The sequence below is a fragment of the Thalassophryne amazonica genome, unplaced genomic scaffold (genome assembly GCF_902500255.1).
Source record: "Thalassophryne amazonica unplaced genomic scaffold, fThaAma1.1, whole genome shotgun sequence".
NCBI lineage: Eukaryota > Metazoa > Chordata > Actinopteri > Batrachoidiformes > Batrachoididae > Thalassophryne > Thalassophryne amazonica.
The window spans coordinates 168,714-182,355 of NW_022986231.1; the positions used below are offsets into that span (position 1 = coordinate 168,714).

Consider the following 13,642-nt stretch of genomic DNA (forward strand, 5'->3'; position numbering starts at 1 on the left):
AAGCTTTTAGCAATGGGGCGGGGGGGGGGGGGGGGGGGGCAGTAGATCACAAAATATTTTATAAAATTCATTCACATAGCCATCTGGCCCCTGACTTTTATTTTTTTTTTATTGTTGATATCACCTACTTAGCCTCCCACTCTTCAATTGGTTCATCTAATTTCTTAGCTGTTTCTTCTGTCAGTTCTGTCAGTTTTATATTTTTCCATCAGTGCAGGTGTCTGTATTTTTGTAAAGGGATTTTAAAAAGCATGCAAAAGATTCTGCTATTTTTTCAGGATTTGTAACAACAGTACTTTGTGATTTTATTTTTTGGACTATATTAGATGACTTTTGTTTACTTAATAAACACACCCCTGCTCACGTCACCCCTTCCCTTCTGCGGGGGCGGCACGGTTTTAGCTGCTGCTGCTCCCCGTTCCTCCCCCCCAAGCTGACGGTGGCGCAACTCAGGGTTTCTGCGTGACCTTCACCCACTTGCCTCAATTCGGATAACGAATTTCTTCAAATTTAGTGCACATAAACAATGTCAAATGTGTATTGCTGTCTTTAATTCTGATGTGTGCCATTATTATGGTAAACAAGTAATAATTGTGGACTAATTGCTGTCTGAGGTAACTGGAGTGTAAACATAATTTCTCCACTGTGAGATCAATAAAATATAGCTCACCTCATAACACAAAACTGTCAGAAGGAGTAATGAATATGTGTAAAGATAATTGCCTATATCATCAGAACAGTAAATTGATCAGTCCGCGTGAATACCGCGCAGATCGCTGGTGCTACGTTCATGTACCATCAGAAATTACACTTGTTTGCTTGTTTTTTTTTTTTGTTTTTTTTTATGTGGGTGGGGGGTCTGCTTCACTGGGCTCAGGCACCTTATATAGGCCAGAATTAATCTTTTGTGTGGATATAATGATTTTTTAATACCAAAAATAAAACAAAATCCACACACCTGCCACAAGCAACTGCTGAGTTTGAAACAACAAAAAAGTCCTGTAATTTCCAACGGTACCTGAACGCAGCAGTGTTCGGCGCGACGTTCACATGGACTGATCAGTTTACCGCTCTGATGATATATTCAGTCATCTTTACACGTATCTCTATTACCCCTTTTGACAGTTTTGTGTTATACATCAATATACGAGGTCTGTTAGAAAAGTATCCGACCTTTTTGTTTTTTTAAAAAACCATATAGATTTAAATCACGTGTGATTGCATCAGCCAAGCTTGAACCTTTGTGCGCAAGCGTGAGTTTTTTCACGCCTGTCGGTTGCGTCATTTGCATCAGTTTCCAGAAACTGTGAGAGGAGCGGTGGAGCCGCATGGCGCAAAGCAACGCCGTGATGAAGCCTCACAGGACATGTTCTTGCATGTCCAGGCTCATCCACAATTTCTCGGTTAGTCACACGACTGAAAACCCACCGACAGCCGTCTGAAAGCCATCTCAAAGCCGTCCTGTGAGACCAACACGGAGGTGGTTTTGTGCCGCGCCATGAGCGGCACGGTGGCGCTTCCGTCCGCTTTTCTTCCCATGAAAAAAAACTCCTGTAACAGTGGAATGTGCCGAAAAAGTACTGATGTCCACGTCTCCTGCCATTTTTGTGTAAGTCAGATGACGTCCCGGATCAACAAAGCCTTCACGTTGGAAATGATCTGGTTGTTTCAGCGGGGTTTCAGCCTGTCGATCGGCGCTCGGAGCGCAGCGCGCTCTCAGCAGCTGTGGGCGGTCTTTAAACTGGCTGGAGCACTCCTTAATCTGTGTAATCCCCATAAAATCATCCCTGAAAGCCATTTGAATTTTCCGAATGGTTACCACGTGGAGGTCTCTCACAGTTTCTGGAAAAAATTGATGCAGCAAAGCTCCAAATCGTTCAGACATTTATTCGCAATAAAAATCCGACGAGAGGGGTGGACCACTGCTCACAAAAAGCCTGCTCACAGGCGAATGACGCAACTGACAGGTGTGAAAAAACTCACGCATGCGCACGAAGGTTCAAGCTTGGCTGATGCAATCACACGTGATTCAAATCCATATGGTTTTTGAAAAAAATAAAAAGGTCGGATACCTTTCTAACAGACCTCGTATATGGCTTAGTAACATAATACAATCGATACAGCAGCCACCACGGCACACAAGCATTTTGTTTTTCAGGTTTTCTGCACACTCCTGCAATCTTTTCCACGCCTGCGTGTCCTGTGCCTTTTGGTCCAGCTCTTTCTGGAACGGTCTTCTGCCTGAAATTAAAGAATTTCTGAAACGTTAAAATCATGCTCAATATGCACAGCTTTTAAATTTGAAAGCATGTTTAAAAGCATATTACATACACTATCAAGCAGGTTGCAACAGTGTGACCTGCAGAACTTTCCACACATGGACACAGAATTTAAGTACCAGTACAAAGAACATGGATCATAAGAGTGCATGTTATGATGATCACATGCAGAGCATCTTGTCAGAATTTGACAGGCACTTCACTGACTTTGCATCCAAAGAGCCTGTTGTCAGTTTTCTCTGTTTTCCATTTGGGGAAAATATAGATGTGGACTGTATATTGTCCAAAGTGGCATCACTCTTCAACCTGGATCCTCACACTGAAAAATGACATTGAGCTCAAATCCAGAGCAACACCTGTCATGAATGTCCAAATCTAGAATCTAATGCAGACAGAGAGTGCATGAGTGCCTGCTTATGGCTGCACTCACCTCCTACTGTCTGGACTTTGAGAGACCAGCTTCCTCCTCGGGGCCAGAAGTCTCACTAAGGCAGGGAACAACTTTTCCAACTTGAGGCCAGTCCTAGGCCTACTTGTGCTTATTCTTTTCCACCATGCACATTTACTTCAGTGATGCATTATTATTGTTAAAACCTGCCAGAAAATTGTGTTATTATATTGGTGCACAATATATTGCAGCTACACTGTGGCGTTTCATATGGCTTGGTAGATAAATGGTAAATGGACTGCATTTATGTAGCGCTTTTCCATCTGCATCAGACGCTCAAAGCGCTTTACAAATAATGCCTCACATTCACCCTGATGTCAGGGTGCTGCCATACAAGGCACTCACTGCGGTGCGGCTGCTGCGGTGCGGTTGCTGCGGTGCGGCTGCTTGCTCTCCCCTCAAACTGTCATAATTGTGTTATAAACCAGTCACCATTTGTTTTATTATACATCTATGTCGTTAATAAATAAAATAATCTTCATGGACGATTCCTTCGTGTGCACGCACGTGAAAAAAAAAAAGTGCCGCTGTGGCGGTGCGGCTGCTCGCTCTCCCCTCAAACTCTGTCATAATTGTGAAATGAAGGATAAAAGGGACATACGTCCTGCTCACAGGCTGGCTGCCAGAGACAGGACATGACCACATCAAGTATAAGCTCCAGACATCTCCACGTCAATACATATCCAGTCCCTGATTGGCCGACAAGACGATAAAGTTCAGATTTTTCAACTTGGGGAGGAGGGCAACGCGATGCGATATCACGCCACAAATGCGCCAATCGCTCAAAATTGTGTTGCTTTATTCGCGTTCATCGCGGCGCATTGTGTAGCTTGAACTTTTGTGGCGCCACAACGCGTCCTTTCATAGGGATTACATGGCAACCTGTCGCTGCCGTCGCTTGCGTGTCGTCTGGTGTGAACACGGCATAACTTGTTAAATAGCGTTTAAATAAAGCCTGGGTCATCTTCATTTGGTGCATATACATTAATGAGGGATACTTCTATGCCATCAATCAGCCCATTAACTAGGATATATCTGCCCTCCATATCCTTGAGCACAGATGTTTTTATAAAATTGACATGCCTGTGAATGAGTACGGAGACCCCCTTTTTCCTTTCCTTTCCTTTCCAGACAGATGAGAGGAGTAGTATATTTTGTCTGCCGAAGACATTTTCAACTTTTCATGTTCCGTGTGAGTCCGTGGACATTTTTAATTCAAAACTTAAAACCTATTTTTATGCTCTTTCTTATGAGTAGTTTTTATTTTGTTATGTTTTATTCTTTTACTTCTGTTTTTAATTAGGTATTTGAAATTTTTATTTATTTATTTATTTTAATTTTTTTATGCTGAACTGTTCTGTGTGAGGCACCATGAGACAGCTTTTGTTGTAATTTGGCGTTTTATAAGCTGATTAAATTGACATTGAACAGCATTTTATCGAGTCTTAAAGTAAATAAATATGAAATTGGTTACTGGATCCTTAAACTCTGGACATAATAAACTCTACATGGTGGATCCTTGATCTCTGGACATGAACAAAAATAAAATGTTAGTTTTTGTCAAAAGCATTTCCTTTCAGACATTATTATTGGCATGAACATCTTTCCATACCTATGAGCTGAGATCTTGCAACTGTGCTGCAGGTCAGGTTTATAAATAATGCCAGAAGTCTCATTTTGGGAGGAAAAAAAACTTTAGTCGATTATAGTTTCTTGTCTGTATTGCAAAGTTTGTAAGAGGTGTCATTTTATTTAAAGCGGCGATTCATTTTGAAGTTATTAATTCCGAACGGGCTCTGTCTCAGCAGAGAGCCGCACAGCATTTGAAGCTGTAAAAAAACGGAGGACGATTCTTGACAAGACTCCCAGTTAGTGACTTTAATCCACACAAAAGTGACTCATTATATTTTAATGGCTTTCAGAGGGGTTAAGAAGCTGCTTACCGCTTCAGAAGAGCAGCAAATCCAAGAGCCACGAGCCATTGAATCGAAGCAATTCAAACTGGAGTAACGCTGCAGAAATGGTTGGTTACAGATGCTGTATTGAAAATCGTAACGGTCCAAAATAAGCGTAATGGTCCAAAATTATAGCGTAACGGGCCGTAACGCAAGTTTGCGCTAGCTAGAACCCTGGTCTTAGCAAAAACATAGTCTACACTCACACTTTCCATGTGAGTGTTCATCTTTCCATGTGAGCAGTTAAACAGTTTAGTGGATATAATTACTTTAGCAATTCAATGATTAACTAAGAGAGTAATATTAAATGAAACACATGTATATAAATGTGTATATGAAGAATGAGATCAAAGACAGACAGCAATTCAAAGTAAAGACATTGATTGATAATATATTGAACATTCCTGTCAGAAAGTTACTCAAAGATGCAAGACTTAAGTCCTACCGTGAAACAGCGGGATAATCAGTCTTCAGTCTCTGTGTGTAGCTTTCGGACGTACTCCATTGCCTTTTTCGGATACACAAACTCCTTTTCTTGGTCATTAACAGTGATCCAGAGTCTAGCCGGGTAAAACAAGCCATACCAAACTCCTTTCCGTCCCCAGAGCTCTTTCCGTACTTCTGAAAAGGCAGCCCTGGCAACTTTGATCATGTAGTCGGGGAAAATCGCGACTGTCTCCCGTTGTATTTCAGCGGGGCATGGTCCTGTGCCCTCTTCAGAATTTTAACCTCGTCTCCGTCAGAGTGGAGTTTAGCGATTAGCACTTGTGGACGTTCCCAATCTCCTGGTCCTCCGAATCCCTGTAGGCGATGGAATCGGTCAACGTTTATATCTCGGCCTAGCTGCAGCATTTGTTTTTGCATTTTAGACTCTGACTCTGGCATGCTGGTGCCTCTGTGCTCGTCAACACCGACTATCCTGTTTCCCCATCGCATTCTTCCCTCCATATCCTTACACCTGTCTTTTAAAGTTACGAGCTGGCTTTGAAGGCTGGTTATGGTGGACTGCAGCGAGGTGCCTTCATTTGATTTATTACAGATCTGATAGCTGCAGAGATGCTAGCAATTTCTGACTCGGTCTTGAGGATGTTGAAGTTGTCCACCAAGGCACTTTTAAGTTCCTCTTCAATTGTCTTTGATATTTCTCCCCTCACGGTGTCAAGGAAGTTGGCTTGGATGTTTTCGACAGTCGTGACGACGCTTTCAGTGGTTGAAAGTGACTCTGTCATGGGGACAGGCCCACTGAGGCGTGTACAACCCCTGCTGACAACTGTGTGTGGACTTCTCAGTTTTCAATTTATTTTCATTTATGCAGTGCCAAATCACAACAAAGTTGCCTCAAGTAGGGATGGGTATCGAGAACGTTTTCTTTTCGAGTGTCGTTAAGAAATGATTTGATCATATTTATTTACTTTAAGACTCAATAAAATGTTGTTCAGTTTCTATTCAATTTCAATTTAATCGGCTTATAAAACGCCATATCACAACAAAAGCCATCTCAAGGCACCTCACATAGAACAGTTCAACATAAAAAAATTAAATAAAAAAAATTCAAATGCATAATTAAAAACAGAAGTAAAAGAATAAAACAGATAAAAATAAAAACTATTCATAAGAAAGAGAATAAAAATAGGCGTTAAGTCTTGACTTAAAAATGTGCACGGACTCTGACTGTCTCACACTCGCAGGAAGACCATTCCACAGAGCAGGTGCACAATAAGAAAAAGCTCTTTGACATAGAAATCCTGTAAAGCGTACTTTTAGTACACAAAAAAATTCACGAGGTATCGATAAGGAATCGGATTGATAAGCGGAACCGATAATGGTATTGATATCGATAAAATCTTATCGATACCCATCCCTAGCCTCACGGCCTTTCACACAGGTAAGGTCTAACCTTAACAACCCCCAGAGCAAGCACACAGGTGACAGTGGTAAGGGAAAAACTCCCTCTGATGATTTGAAGAAGAAACCTCAAGCAGACTAGATGGTCACTCTAACAATTACAAGGTTTTACAAAGCTGAAGAAACAGAAAAAAGAAAATCAGACAACATAATAACATAAAGAAGATAAGCGGAATGATCTCCCTGCATCAATAAAATACTCAGATTCTGTAGATACTTTCAATTCCAGACTTAAGATGCACTTATTTTCTCTTTTGTATGGCTAGCATACTGACATAGTATATTACTATGTTTTTTACTCTTTTAAATTCATTTTAACATGTTACCTTGCCCATCCCTAGTAAAAAGGTGAAAAATGTAATGAGCAACATATCTTGCAAAAACTTTTTTGGCAGGATAACAAAAAATGCTGTTGGAGGAAATGAGAAAGAGATAAACGGTGTGACAGATTGAGGGGTCACACACAGGTCAATCTCAGTCAGACTTTTCTTGGAATACAACCCCTGGCAAAAATTATGGAATCACCGGCCTCGGAGGATGTTCATTCAGTTGTTTAATTTTGTAGAAAAAAAGCAGATCACAGACATGACACAAAACTAAAGTCATTTCAAATGGCAACTTTCTGGCTTTAAGAAACACTATAAGAAATCAAGAAAAAAAAGATTGTGGCAGTCAGTAACGGTTACTTTTTTAGACCAAGCAGAGGAAAAAAATATGGAATCGCTCAATTCTGAGGAAAAAATTATGGAATCACCCTGTAAATTTTCATCCCCAAAACTAACACCTGCATCATATCAGATCTGCTCGTTAGTTTGCATCTAAAAAGGAGTGAACACACCTTGGAGAGCTGTTGCACCAAGTGGACTGACATGAATCATGGCTCCAACACGAGAGATGTCAATTGAAACAAGGGAGAGGATTATCAAACTCTTAAAAGAGAGTAAATCATCACACAATGTTGCAAAAGATGTTGGTTGTTCACAGTCAGCTGTGTCTAAACTCTGGACCAAATACAAACAACATGGGAAGGTTGTTAAAGGCAAACATACTGGTAGACCAAGGAAGACATCAAAGCGTCAAGACAGAAAACTTAAAGCAATATGTCTCAAAAATCGAAAAATGTACAACAAAACAAATGAGGAACGAATGGGAGGAAACTGGAGTCAACATCTGTGACCGAACTGTAAGAAACCGCCTAAAGGAAATGGGATTTACATACAGAAAAGCTAAACGAAAGGCATCATTAACACCTAAACAGAAAAAAACAAGGTTACAATGGGCTAAGGAAAAGCAATTGTGGACTGTGGATGACTGGATGAAAGTCATATTCAGTGATGAATCTCGAATCTGCATTGAGCAAGGTGATGATGCTGGAACTTTTGTTTGGTGCCTTTCCAATGAGATTTATAAAGATGACTGCCTGAAGAGAACATGTAAATTTCCACAGTCATTGATGATATGGGGCTGCATGTCAGGTAAAGGCACTGAGGAGATGGCTGTCATTACATCATCAATAAATGCACAAGTTTATGTTGATATTTTGGACAATTGAAAGGATGTTTGGGGATGATGAAATCATTTTTCAAGATGATAATGCATCTTGCCATAGAGCAAAAACTGCAAAAACATTCCTTGCAAAAAGACACATAGGGTCAATGTCATGGCATAGGGTCAATGTCAATGAGCAGATCTGATTTGATGCAGGTGTTAATTTGGGGGATGAAAATTTACAGGGTGATTCCATAATTTTTTCCTCAATTGAGTGATTCCATATTTTTTCCTCTGCTTGGTCTAAAAAAGTAACCGTTACTGACTGCCACAATCTTTTTTTCTTGATTTCTTATAGTGTTTCTTAAAGCCAGAAAGTTGCCATTTGAAATGACTTTAGTTTTGTGTCATGTCTGTGATCTGCTTTTTTTCTACAAAATTAAACAACTGAATGAACATCCTCTGAGGCCGGTGATTCCATAATTTTTGCCAGGGGTTGTAGTAGAGATGAAAGAAAGTGTGAAAAGTAGATGCTGCTGGAGGAAGCTTTGGTGCTAAGTTCACCGTGAAAGATGGCGCTGTTTCAGGTGGCTACTTGCCAGTAGTGATGGGCAAATGAAGCCCCATTCAAGACTCGAGGCTTCTCATCAAACGTTTCGATACATGTCTCGAGGCCTCACACAGCGCTTGGTTTGCTGTACTGCCATCAAGTGGAGAAAGAAATGCACAGGATGAATTTACTCTGACGACCCCCTGGATTTGATGTTTGACCTTACATTGTGCAAATAAATACACTCCTCCACGCGCTGGACCGGGCAAGCACCAAATGTTTCCTGCATTTTTCGAGCGCTTTTCAGCGAATTGATTCGCTCAACGAAGTAGTCACGTGGTTTCAGGAAACGAGGCCTCGTTTAGCTGTAGTCACGTGGTTTGATACATGCCTCGAAGCGGAGCTTCATTTGACATGCCCCCTTTTGCTCGATACAGCCTTCGGAGCCTCGCTTCATTTCGCCCAACACTACTTGCCAGAGTGCTCCTCGTTATTGTGTCATTTAACCTTGTTTTATGATTTATTTCTTCTTCCTCAACTTTCTTTAGTGAATAGTTTTAATAATTTATTGGACGTTGAATATATGTTGGTTTACTTGTTAATTACTGGTCTCCTGGTGTTGGAAGTGTTTTTCCTGAGAGAGGTCATGGCAGAGCGGCGTTTGGGCTCTTTTGTTTACATGAGGGACCACCTGATTGACCTCAGAGGCAGCAGCCCGAACAGGGAAAGACGAGATCCCCAATGAGCTACGGAGGAAATACTAGGGCTGTAGAGCCAGGAGGAGATGGAGGCAAATGAGGAGGAGATATTGGCTGTATCTTCCTTCCGTTGTTATGGGAAACGTAAGATTGCTGGAAAACAAAATGGACGAACTAAGATCACTTGTGAGGAATGACAGGATGTTGTGTGAGGGCTTGGTCCTGTGCTCCATGGAGACATGGCTGCACAACAACATTCCAGACGCTGTGGTGAATTTAACTGCCTTTCAACTGGTGTGAGCAGACCGGAGCTGTGCCGACAGCGGGGGGAAAAAAAAAGGTGAGGGGGTCGCTGTTTACGTGAACAAGTAGTACTGCAATCCAGGAGATGTTACAGTGAAGGATTGTGTATGTAATCTAGATATTGAGCTGCTGCCAGTGAGTCTTCGTCCTTATTATTTGACAAGACAGTTTTCACACACCATTGTCCTCACTGTTTACAATCCGCTGGCGGGTGACACATCGCAGACCAGTGACATCCTCACCTCCACGACAGTGAGGCTGCTGACGCTGCATCCCAGTGTTTTCATTGCTGTCTCTTGGGATTTTAACAATGTTACCCTGTCAACATCCCTTTCCACTTTCAAGCAGTTTGTGGATTGTAAAACAAGAAATAATAAGACAATCGACCTGCTGTATGCTAATGTCAAGGATGCATACAGTGGCCCAGCCCTCCCCCCACTGTGGACCATAACCTGGTTTATTAAGAGCCAAACTACATCCCTGCAGTTTGACGGCAACCTGTGACCACCTGAGTGGTTCAGAGGTGGGCACAGGAGGAAGAAGACAGTCTTCATGGATGTTTTGAATCAACCGATTGGGGTGTACTCTGATGCGCAGGGGGAGGACATTGAAAGCATTACAGACTGCATAATTGATTATATTAACTTCTGTACAGACAATATCATCCTAACCAAGACTGTGTGCCATTACCCCAACAACAAACCGTGGGTGACCAAGAACATCAAGGTGACACTGAACAGGAAGAAGGCTGCATTCAGGAGTGGAGACAGAGAGGAGCTGAAGAAGGTGCAGCAAGAAGGACAGTTACAGGAGGAAGCTGGAGAGCAAGCTCCAGCAGAACAACATGAGGGAGTTGTGGAAGGGGATAAGAACCATCGCTGGTCATAGGCAGACCATATGGCAGACCAGATGATGGAAAGAGATCTTCATGAGGCCAAAGAGTTCCTCAACAGGTTTAACAACATGGAGTCTTCCCACCCTTCCCTCAGCTCCTCTGTGCTCCTTCTCCCCTGTGCACTCACCTCACACCCAAATTATTACCACCCCCCTCCTCCCACCAACATGACTCCCATTATCATCACTGTGGAGGAGGTGAGAAGACAATTTAGTCGCCTGTGTCCAGGAAAGGAGGCAGGTCCTGATGGCCTCAGCCCCAGAGTGCTGAAGGGATGTGCTGTCCACCTGTGAGATTTTCCAGCACATCTTTAACTTAAGCCTGAGCCAGATGGTTGTTCCTGAGCGGTGCAGAACCTCATGTCTGGTCCCTGTGCTCAAGAAGAAAGACCTGTCTGAACCCAGTTATTATTAACTGAGGTGGACATTGTGGACTACTACAATTACCTGGGTGTTCACATAGACAACAGACTGGACTGTACACACAGATGCCGTGTATAAGAAAGGTCAGAGCCAATTTACTTCCTCAGGAGGCTCAGATCTTTCAATTTCTGCAGAAATATGTTGCAGATGTTTTATCACTCTTTGGTCTCCAGCATCATCTTCTATGCTGTAGTGTGCTGAGGCAGCAGGCTGAAGGCAGCTGACACAAACAAACTAAAGAAACTCATCAGGAGAGCGGGCTCTGTCCTGGGGGTGGAGCTGGAGTCTGTGATGGAGGTGTTGGAGTAGAGGATGTTGAGAAAACTGCTCACATCCGTGACAACACCTGCCACCCCCTGCATGCTAGACTGACGTCCTGTCAGAGCACCTTCAGCAAAAGACTGAAACCACCAAGGTGCTCCACAAAATGCCACAGAAGGTCCTTCCTACCTGTGGCAATCAGACTGTATAACTCCGCCTCCTGTAGGATGAATACATAATTGTCAGTTTTTCAGTTACTCAGAGCTGTGTACAATACTGTCAACATCTTGTGCAAATGTCTGAATCATTTTGAATAAACAGGTTGTTCTCACTGTGGGGAAACAAAAGAAAAAAAAAAGGCAATGTTTACTGTTTCGCCACTCTGGTAAAACAATTTCCTTCGGGATTAATAAAGTTCTTATTTTCCTCATTGAGTGTGCACATCTTCACAGCCAGTGAGAGGAGTAGAGCGAGAGAGGACAGGCGGAGAGCTCGGGAGAAAGTGAGAAACTGAAAGAGAGTTTTGAAATTTACCTGAGCAAAACTCTGTTCTCTGTTTATTTCTCGATTGTCACTTTCTTGACAGATTGCATAAAAACAAATGCCCTTTGGGGTGGGGGGCAGTGAGCTTTTTTATGACTGTTTTGTGACATATGTACACCTGAGCTGTAGGGGGAGCTCTGTAGAGAAGAATGCAACCAAAAACGGACAAAATGGCAAAAAAAAACTGACCAAAATTACATAGTTCTGCTCTTAAACAAAAAAGACAGTTTGTTGTTTGTTTCCACGGTCATAGAAATTTGTGGTCCTGAATTTGATTTATTTTTTTGAAGGGTATATAACTCACAGGACCTCTCAAACTAGACAAAAAAGAACAAACTGACTTGAAGAGAATTTGCAAATCGTATTGTTTTTAATTTACATTTGACACAACGTCCGAACTTCATTGGAATTGGGGTCTTAATTAGGATTCATAGTTCTCGCTAGGTTTATAACAGAGTAAAGGCCCGTTACACTGCTGCCTGAAAAAATTACGCTGCACTTGGGCTGTTGCGTTGTTTTTGAGGGTGTGTAGTGGGAAAATGATCATTTCTCTGTTGATTGTGAATCCACAATTTAGCCATGAACTTAGGTCAAAGCCATTTAAATATATCAACTGTGACTCACCTTTCTGCTGATTAAAGCTAAACATATTGCAGTCACAGCATTTTCCACAGTACTCATCATGACTCATGACGTCATGACTTTTCTTCAAATGCTGCAGCTGTCATGATCATCTCTTCTCTCCCCCCCCCCTCCCCCCGGATGCTGGTTCCTCAGGAGCACCATGTCGATGTGGGTCCAGGCACAGCAGCTGCAGGGGGAGGCATTGCACCAGATGCAGGCGCTATACGGCCAGCACTTCCCCATCGAAGTGCGACACTACCTGGCCCAATGGATTGAGAGTCAGCTCTGGTATGCCCCAGGCCAGCCAGTGACACACACACACACACACAAACAAACAAAACCTTCTGATTGCCATCATTACTTTCTGCTGTAATCAGCATGGCACTACTCATACCTCAGTCCACTGTTTTCAATATGACAACATCAGCGCAGACCAAATCAAGAATATTTACATCTAAATATAAAAGTAGAACACCTTGGACATCCAAAGAAGTAACTCTGAAATAAGACCTGACTTGAAGTCATTAATATGATAAATGGAAGGCCATGCTAATGGTGCCATTGAGGCAAACAGAGCCGCGCAGAGAGGTGAAGTCTTCCTGAGAGCACAGCATCTACTCCGTGTTTGGCTGCGTCCTCTTGTGATGCCTAGAGAATGGAACAAAACAAAGCTGGCTGAAGCACATGATTCACCTTCAGTCATTATTCAGCTTTGCTTTCTGTCCTCGTGTGACATCAGAGGTCTGAGGCTGTAGTTTTTCTCAGGACAGCAGAGGTTTGTGCAGCAAACATTTAAATGTCCTACTGGTGAGATATGATCAGCCAGAGATTTTACACAATGATGATTTGATCTATGACGTTGAAATGATCTCTGTGTTGTGAGTGCACAGATCTTGAAGATGTCTTAAGTGTAAACTGAAAACACAAGTGCACAGCTTTGTGTGTAATGTTTAGATGTGATCCACAGTGGGATCAGGATCAGCGATGTGTGTGTGATGAGCTACAGTGTTATCAGTGTCAGCGATCAGTCTGTGACGAGCCACAGTGGCATCAGGGTCAGCGATCAGTCTGTGACGAGCCACAGTGGCTTCAGGGTCAGCGATCAGTTTGTGACGAGCCACAGTGGCATCAGGGTCAGCGATCTGTCTGTGACGAGCCACAGTGGCATCAGGGTCAGCGATCAGTTTGTGAAGAGCCACAGTGGCATCAGGGTCAGCGATCAGTTTGTGACGAGCCACAGTGGCATCAGGGTCAGCGATCAGTTTGTGACG

General features: G+C 42.6%; 1 protein-coding gene across 2 annotated transcripts in view; it reads left to right on the forward strand.

Annotated features, from left to right (window-relative positions):
- Positions 1–13,642, forward strand: part of LOC117505612 (signal transducer and activator of transcription 5B-like) — a 255,380-nt gene that overhangs the window by 30,689 nt on the left and 211,049 nt on the right. Inside the window, exon 2 of one of the 2 annotated variants that reach the window (XM_034165193.1) lies at positions 12,525–12,659. The exons of the other annotated variant lie outside the window; for it this stretch is intronic. Within the exon in view, the coding sequence (XP_034021084.1) occupies positions 12,532–12,659 (128 nt within the window). The 5' untranslated portion in view covers positions 12,525–12,531. The remainder of the gene's footprint in view (positions 1–12,524; positions 12,660–13,642) is intronic. 2 annotated transcript variants of the gene reach the window in all.